This window comes from Hevea brasiliensis, chromosome 2, assembly GCF_030052815.1.
Source record: "Hevea brasiliensis isolate MT/VB/25A 57/8 chromosome 2, ASM3005281v1, whole genome shotgun sequence".
Classification (NCBI taxonomy): domain Eukaryota; kingdom Viridiplantae; phylum Streptophyta; class Magnoliopsida; order Malpighiales; family Euphorbiaceae; genus Hevea; species Hevea brasiliensis.
In genome coordinates this window covers 101,655,616-101,664,588 of record NC_079494.1, presented here as the reverse complement: position 1 = coordinate 101,664,588, position 8,973 = coordinate 101,655,616, and the positions used below count along the sequence as shown (strand labels likewise).

Sequence of the window (8,973 nt, the reverse complement as noted above, 5' to 3'; positions counted from 1 at the left end):
TTTCACAACTAAAATCATATCCGAATCCATTATTTGAAACCATTACATCCAAAAATAGCCGTCTGGACTATTTGCATCAAGAAGTTGCCGTCTGGGCAACATGTTAACTAGCACAGCATAATATTTACACTCAATAAAATAAAGAATAATTTATTTATATAAAGCTGATAAAGCCACCAACTGGAGATGGCCAACGCCCTGGGAGAAAAAAGAAGAAAAAGCACCTAATTACCCTTTTCAATTAAGTGATGGTTACCTACCTTCATCAATAGAAGAAATAGACATTGAATTTCTAGAATATTCCTCAACAAAACTATTGCCCCCAGAAACTCTGGCAATGCCAGTGCTTGTGCTGCTAACATTAGTATTAGTATTAGCATTAGTGTTAGTATTAGTTTTAGTGAAAGCAGAAGTGGAACTAGTTGTCCAACGTCCTCGACGACCTTGAGTTCCAGGTTTACCAGGTTTAGGCAAAGTAAATGAGTCGCTCAAAAGCATGAGATGAACTGAGTTCATATCAGGCCTATCTGCCACGGTTTGTTGACAGCATAACAATCCAAGTTGAATGCACATTGCTGCCTCGTCTCGATTGAACTTATCAAGGGTTGGATCAACTAAATCCAATGTCTTTCCTCCTTGATAGAGCATCCACGTCTGCTTCAAAAAAGCAAATAAATAAATAAACAAAGACAATTAAACCAATGGACTTCTACACAGCTTCCAATGAAGAGTGACGGGCGTTGAAAAGCAACACTTGAATTACAGGGTAGCAATTCAAAGCTTCCTGATGACATTCTAAAATTTGATGAAACTTTACTTTATATGCAGACTTGAGTTCTGATGTATGTCCAAATCCTAAATCTTCTACTGACGAAGGGACACACTGCTGTTCTCAGCCATCTCCGATTTGTCATTTCATTTGTCTCACACTTATGCAGCATAATTGTCAAATCAATATTGGAATCAAGAATGAAATCCTTATTTTGTGATTTGGGAATCATGAATCAAATATGAAAAATTGCATAAAAATAATAAGTAGCACAGTAAACAAATAAAATAAAACATATGATGTATTTTGACAACAACATCAACTTTAGATCCATTTTTCTCAAGTTTAGGATATCATAACTTGATGCTAATCTAATCTAAACTAAATTCTAATTAAATTTTATTATGATTGAAGAGTATTGACCATATAAAAAAAAAAAACACACAATATAATTATAAACCAAACAATTGAAGAAAAAAAAAAAAAGACACTCCCTTACTTTCTGTAATATAATAATACAATATAAATTATAAAATCAGAGGAAACTAGTGCTGTTAGTGTACATGTTACTTTGACTAATGGTAAGAAATGTTAAAATTTTATATCTATGAATAAATATTACTTGTTTGATTGATGAAAGTTTAGGAAAAGGAACAACGATATTTTTCTTTCAAGATATCATTTCGCTCAATAGATTGTTTAAATTTGTATTTTAATTGAATAACTGCAGTTATGTGAAGAAAGGCATAAGTGTAGATTATTTTAGGGAGATATTTTCCCAACTTATGAATCCATAGTCCCAACTTGGATAGTTTGCCTTTAACTGAACCAAGGAGGTGGACTTAGTTTGGCATGTGAAAGCCAACTCATGATATCACCTGACCACAATACCAAAATAAATAATAAAAACAACGTCTAAATTGGCAAACTTACATAGCTCAAGATGTCGGCCTTTTCACCACCAAGGTGGCTGTCGTGATTTTTTCTCCCACTTACAATCTCCAACAGCAAAACTCCATAGCTAAAAACATCACTCTTCACAGACAAATATCCATGCATTGCGTATTCAGGGGCCATGTAACCACTGCATTCAACAAAAAATTTTGTTAATTTGTCGTGCTTAGCTCTTTAAGAAAATTTCCATAGGAAAATTACCCCTAAAAAATTATATAGATATGTGAGAATAAGACTATTATCACTTGAAAGTTTTAAGAAGAAATGAATTTACTCACTGAGTACCAGAAATCCTAAATGTATTCAAATGCGTGTCTTCACCAGGAAAGAGCCTTGCCAAGCCAAAATCTGAAATTTTTGGATTCAAATGTTCATCCAACAAAACATTGCTAGCTTTGATGTCTCTATGAATGATCCTTTCAGGGGCTTCTTCATGCAGGTATAGAAGACCTCTTGCCACTCCTGTAACTATTCTAAACCGTGTTGTCCAATCAAGGGATGAAGATTTCTGTTTATCTGAAATTTCAACTCTTTATTGGTTAGTCCTAATTTTACCAAGCTCAAGCTGATTTTCCACTAAAATTTCAATTATCTTATCGAAAAATTTGAAGTAAGAGGGATCTTTTACCGAAAAGAAAATAATCAAGGCTTTTGTTTGGCAGATATTCATAAACAAGCATCTTCTCAGTTCCCTCTACACAACATCCCAACAAAGTGACCAAGTTCTTGTGCTGAAGTTTTAACAAGAGTTTCACCTCATTAGTGAATTCTCGCAGTCCCTGTCTTGAATTTAGTGAAAGCTTCTTCACTGCAACTTCTTGACCATTTGGTATCAATCCCTTTGAACAAGAAGCAAATATTCAATTATAGTTTCTGGCAGAAAAAATGGCATAAAAACATCCTACCACAGTAGAAGGATTAATGTAAAATGTTACTCATCTCACTGCAAATGCATTGGCTTGCTGTATCATAAAACAAAGGCATATATTCAACAAGAAAATAGCAAGGGGAATTTGAAAGATTAAAAAAAAAAAAAAAAAAAAGACATTTGATAAAGATCAGTTCTATTTATCAATACATTTACATCATTAAACTTATCAACATTCAGGCAATTCTTTGGAACAGAGAATAAATATATGATAAGTATCTGTCTATTCTTTACATACAATCTCTTGACTTGAAATATTTATAGTCAGTTCTGCTTTTGTTAAAGACTTAAAACATTTTACTTTGAAGGTCCTCTCGACCTAATAGCCTATTCTTTTTGGTATAGCACACATTCTAACAAGTTTGAAACGAGTTGTCATTTACCCAAAAAAATAAAATAAATAAATAAATTCAAGGAAATAATTATAACCATACCAGACAATGACACCTGGATGATAAAGAAAACATTGTTTATCCAGCCATTGATTTTTTTGAACCCATTAATGTAAAGATCTCATTCATCATGTGCACTATAGCCACAAATTGTTGTGTAATAGTAATATTATGTGATTTACGTTTACCTCAAAGTGAAAATACAAACTAAAGAGTACTGTCAAATTTGTCTTAAGACACTCCCCTAAATGTATTGAAGTATAAATGATATAGCTGATACAACTCCAACACAAAATTCACAAAGACCCATTCCAAGTTGCCAACTCTGAACTGAAAGCAACACCAGTGCGTGCCAAAGCAATTTTTATCAATTCCGTTTTCTAATTTGAGCCATTTTTGTGCCCAGCTGAAAATTTGTATTTTGGAAACAACCAAATTTTGGGGTTTTCTGTAGGAACCCATTTTTCTCTTTTAAGAACTAACTAAAAAACAAATATGTCGTAATAATGTAATTATATTTGACAATTAGAAAACAAAAACCAAATAACTAAAAACAAATCCATACCAAACAGGGTCCAAAACAATTTTAAAAAATCATGAAAAGGAAAACGAATTCCCATCCCGCGCAAAGCTCAAGACTAGAGTATATGTTATGAGTCCGGTATTGCTGTTTGAGTTGCTCTTAAGAAAAGTATCGTCTATTAAAATTTAATTTTAAATTAAATTTGAAAAATTTTTACATTAGAACAACAATTCCAAAGCAATCCCAAATAGTCTATATGAATTCCATAAAGTGGTGGACCACTAATAAACAGAAGAATTTTACCGTTATTACTCTATACGACTGACTAATGGCATTAAATGCAGAAGGTGCAACCACTCCTGTGACTAATTCACACACTACAGGGCTAATTCCGTAAATTAGTTTACTCAGCTACTCTCAAGTCCCACCGTTCCATCTAATTCTTCCTCTACCCAGAAAACCAGAAGAAGAAGAAGAAGAAGCCTTCGAGCCATACACGGAAAACGCGAGATACGAATCTAATTTACTTTTGTTCCATAATTTGAGCTAACAGAGCAAAGAATATAGGAATACGTACCCTGTAAACGGGACCGAATCCACCATGACCAAGCTGGTTCAAGTCGGAGAAAAAATTGGTAGCGATTTGAAGCGTACGGAGATCGAAGAAGAGGTCATGAGTTTCAAAGTCGTGATCGGCGACATCGGAAGCAGTGGATTTGAGTTTTCTCTGGAGGCAAGAGCAGAGAATGGAAAGAAGGCCCATCAAGGCATGGGCAAAACAGCCGACTTGGCAGGAAAGAGTAGGAACAGGAGGAGACCAAAAGTCTTCTCGGTCCAGCTTTATTACTTGTAATTTAGCATTGACAGACAGAAGCGAGAGAAACTGAGATATGCAACGGAAAAGGAGGAATCTAGACCAGCTATGATTTTGTTGGGGATGAGAGTTGACTAGACACTGTTATAGCTGATTTGAATTTTTTTTTTAATTTGAAATTAAAAATAGAGGAAATTACAGAAGAATATCCTATAATTCTATTTTTCACAGTTGATTTTTTTGTTTACTTGTGATAAAATATTAACCAAGGTTCCACGCCACTAGCAAACGACTTTTTGCCTTCTCCGTGTGCGAAAGAAAGTATACTAATATGAAATAAGAAAGAAAGTGGAAATTATAAAAAAATACCACATGCCATAATTCACTACGAGATTTATTTTGTGGCAAATTGATAATTTAAAGTTTTGTATTATTAGTAAATTAATTAAATTATTTAACTCTCAGAAATAGTTGAAATTAAGTTTTTTTACTTTTTGAAATATCATGAAAAAATTTATGTATATTCTCTTTGAATAACACAATTTATCAATTCTAGTAATTTTTGATAGCTAATTCTTTAGGATAGCTAAATCTTTAGGTCAGAGGAGTCTAATACGGTGTCTGGGAGTGCTAGGAATTTGAGGAGCAGCTTCAACCATAAACTCCTCAAGATAATGCTGATGGAAGCCATGCCCAAAGTAAATAAAGATATCAGCCACCTCATAGAAGAGAGGAATAGCTGGCTAGCCACCAAGAGTATCGATTCAATCTAGCCACCAAGAGTATCGATTCAATCTAGCCACCAATCGAACCGGCTTTTACCCCTTTTTTGTTCAATATCTCATAAGCTTTCCATAGACACCAATTTCATAAATTTTCGTTAGGCAGTTTGAACAAATTGAACACAAAAAGTTTTAGCCCTTTTCGACTTCCATGCTAGATTTCTCCCAAACAGTAAATTCCACCCAAAATCTGAGATCACCAACGCGTCCTACACGTCTAGAACTTTGAATGACACCAATTTGAAATTTTTCTGACACTGAAAATTTTGTGAGTTTCACAAACTTGCCATTAATTTTTCAGGTCTTTAATAAGCCTATTTAATTAAATAAAAATTATATTATAACTCCTAATATTGTGAGCTTCGAGTAGGCATTTTCATTTCGAAGAAATTTCATTGGTGATCGAGATTGCAATTACGGGCCAGACACACAGGCTGTCAAATTCACTGTGGAAGTAGGTTAATGTTATAGTGCTTTCTACTATTTTCAAAAGCCTATAACGTGTGTCAAGTGTTAGAATTGACGTAAGTAAACTCGAATTCCAAATTCCTCTTTTTACCTAATGTTGAGTTTATAATAAAAATCCATAAAATATTCGTGGGTAGTTAGAAAATTGTAATTCCAATTACAATAGTAGAATGACATTATTAAGGATTGCAAGGAATAATTATAAAATTTTTGGGGTTAATTTGAATAATTTTTGCAAAATGTTAGTTTTAAACTTAATAACTGAATTATGTAATTATGTGAGAATTGGCTTATTTGGCAGGCCCAGGAGGGGCATTGTGTTGTTTTTGTATTGTATGCCTAAGGCCTTGGATATAGAAGTGCTAGTTGAGTTGTTCTATAGATTGGATAGGTCCTAGGTATATGGAAAACTCTGTCGAATTTTCAGCATAAACCCAGGATGTCTTAGGCTCTTTAGTTCTTTGATTGGAGTTAATATTGATAAATTTCTTGAATATAATTGTTTAGATGATCCAAGTAAATCTTTCTCTTCTTCTCAACCGCCCCAGTGCTATTTGAATAATCTGTGAGTTTGAAATTGATTTTATTTGTATTTCAATATTATTAATTTATATTCAATGTATGCTTATGCATTCACTTATATGTATGTATATAATTAGTTAAATGCTAGGCACACTCCTTTACTACATATGTTATTGAATTTGTTTGTGAATGTCGCCTTAAAATAACTTGAAGCTGTGTGTGTGTTAGCTTAAGTATGATGTGAATATGGATATGGGTAGGATAGGTTGTCACGACTAGAGCTTATCTTGCTGGGACCCGATCCTTATATATAGATAAGTCGGGGTGAGTACGGCTTTGAGTTGATCTCACTTGCCCTCGCATTTGGATCATTAAGCGAAAGTCCAACTTGAGTTGACCTCGCTAGCAGGGATTAGATTGAAAGAGTTGTATAGGGGATTAACTTTCATATATATATATATATATATATATATATATATATATATATATATATATATGCATTAATGTGACACATGGGTGTGTGCGTGCTCCATATTATCTTTTATACAAATATTAGTTAAATTGTTTTGAACTATGTGACCATGATGCATTTTATATATAGGAATGCACTAGTCTTAGATAGTTATCGAAATTATATTTAAAATCAATATTTTATTCTCTAAGTCGAACGCTCAACCCTGTTTAACTATTTTTTTTTTCCTTAGGTGATAGGTGGCTTTATTGAAATTAACCTGCTTTCTTTCCATGTAGGTTTAAGCAGAAAATATTTTATTTGACCTTTATTATCTTCTATTTAAATTTAAAATTTTGTATGGACTAGTAGTTGTATTTTATTTTATTTGGGTTGTAATAACGTAATTCTGAGTTATAAAATTAATTATCTGAAATTGCTTGGATGTTTGAAATGTAATTATGATTAATGATGGAGGGAGCTGAGCTCCCAATTTTGGATATGTGATTTGAGTATTATTTGAGTGAGCTGAGCTCTTCATATTACTGATTTTATTTGTTTACAAATCGGGTGAATTAATGCTCCCAATTGGATAGTCCAATTTATGGTCAGACTCTGTTTGTTTGTTTTCTTGAAATTGGGCTATCTTATTGGGCTTTTATGGTCAGGTTAGAGATAGTTAGGCTTACTACAGGTTTCGAAAGTCTTATGCTAACCCAAGTTCTAGTACTGGTTCAGCTCAGAAATCAGTTTGTGACACTCTCCTTTACCTAGAAGGGGCAGAGTAAAGTCATTAAGGGCTACAACCAAACTCTTGGAGGGCAGAATAGAAATAAAAAAAAAAAAGGAAAAAAAAAACAAAACAAGAGCTTTTTTTTGAAGTCAAATGAGAGAAAGGCGTTTTATAGTATAATATAATCAATTATATAATAAAATCAACAGTGTAATAATGGAGATCAAAGTTAAATAGAGCTTTTGAATTACAAGAAGAATGTGGTGTTGTTAAATTTAATCTTTTATCTCCCATATATTTTGTTGATTAAATCCAAACTCCCAAATTGAACTCATGTGATGCTAATGGACGTTTCCTACTAAACATTTACCCCTATTTGGAATTTAGAATTTTATAAAAATTTAATTCAATTGATTTCTTTTTTTGTCAATCTCATCTTTAGTAATGAAAGAATTCAAATTTTTTTTTAACTTAAAAAAAATCATTTTAAAAAAATAAAAATCAAGTATGATTGTGTGAGAATTCATTTAAATTCTTTTATTACAAATAATTTATTCCAAACAATGTCTAACTGAGTTGAATGAATCCTAGAGAAATTTAAGACCCTATTTAGTTATGGAAAATAATGTTTTATTTTCTTTTTTTTTTTTAATTTTCTTAGAAAATTTCAATTTTCATTTTTTATGGAAAAAAAGGAGAAATATAGAAAATGTATTCAGTTGCAAATGATAGAAAATAACTTTTTTAATCCAAACACTAAAAACGTTATTCATATCTTTTATAATTAAAAAAATAAATCATTATAGAATATATTTCAAAACTTATTTTATTTTAAAAATTTTTTAATAAGTGTCATTCATTTATTTTGCAATAATATGATCAATTTTTTTTTTTATCATTGTAAATAAATATTTTTAAAATAATTATTCAATTAGTTATAAAAAAAGTCATTGCAGTTGAAAAATAGAACTTCTGTTGTATTAAAAAAAATTTGAAAAAACTTGAAGTTATTTCTTAAAATCTTGGTTAAATTTTAGAAAATTGAAAAACTGATTTTTCTAGTTCTTCATTTAGAAAGCTATTGTATGACATGAAACTCTATTTTTCTGTTTTTTTCAAATCTTCTTAAAAAAAAACTCCAATTTTTCAAAAAAAAAAAAAAAAAGGGCTAAAGCTCTTGAGCGTGAATCAACTGCGATTCTAACCCAAGGAGACCATTCTTTTTTAAGAAGATTTGGCAATTCATTCATATATAAAAAAGGATAAATTTTGACAACTGTTCCTGAACTTATCTAATTGTAATATTACAGTCCCTCAACTTAAAAATATAACATAAAATCTCATCAACTTTTAAATTTTACATAGTAAAATTCCTCTAACCTCAAATTACCAGTTTTTCAGTTAGACGCTGACCTGGACAATTTCAGCATGGAGCTTAATCAGTATTTCTTTTTTCTTTTTCAAGCCATGTATAAATTGAATCTTTTTTTTCTCTATAGACAAAATAATTTTTTTTTTTTGCATAAAGAGAATAATTTTACACTTTGCATAAGAGATGAGAGAGAAATATTAACTTAGCGCAATGCAGGAGTTATTCACATCAGTTTCTAACTAAAAAATTAGTAATTGAGAAAAAT

At 31.4% G+C, this 8,973-nt stretch overlaps 1 protein-coding gene across 2 annotated transcripts; it reads right to left on the bottom strand.

The window, feature by feature from the left end:
• LOC110638710 (cysteine-rich receptor-like protein kinase 10) lies at positions 1-4,504 on the bottom strand. Of its 2 annotated transcripts, none has more exons than XM_021789334.2 (5): positions 4,144-4,504; positions 2,352-2,562; positions 2,002-2,239; positions 1,703-1,853; positions 1-657 (listed from the first exon to the last, which is right to left on the bottom strand). In XM_021789334.2, exons 1-5 carry the CDS (start codon positions 4,327-4,329, stop codon positions 253-255), a joined length of 1,191 nt encoding a protein of 396 aa, XP_021645026.1. In that variant the 5' UTR covers positions 4,330-4,504; the 3' UTR covers positions 1-252. The 2 variants fall into 2 exon arrangements, with proteins under 2 accessions (XP_021645026.1, XP_021645027.1); XM_021789335.2 differs by having other exon boundaries at positions 1-654; positions 4,144-4,501.
• Between the last annotated feature and the right edge of the window lie 4,469 nt (positions 4,505-8,973).

Excerpts from the sequence above, each read along its gene's own strand:
- LOC110638710 (XM_021789334.2), bottom strand. The coding sequence starts at position 4,329 with ATGGGCCTTCTTTCCATTCTCTGCTCTTGCCTCCAGAGAAAACTCAAA. Across the intron at positions 2,240-2,351 it reads CCTTGATTATTTTCTTTTCG|ATAAACAGAAATCTTCATCC; the intron begins GTAAAAGATCCC and ends TTGAAATTTCAG. Across the intron at positions 1,854-2,001 it reads TTTAGGATTTCTGGTACTCA|TGGTTACATGGCCCCTGAAT; the intron begins GTGAGTAAATTC and ends TGTTGAATGCAG.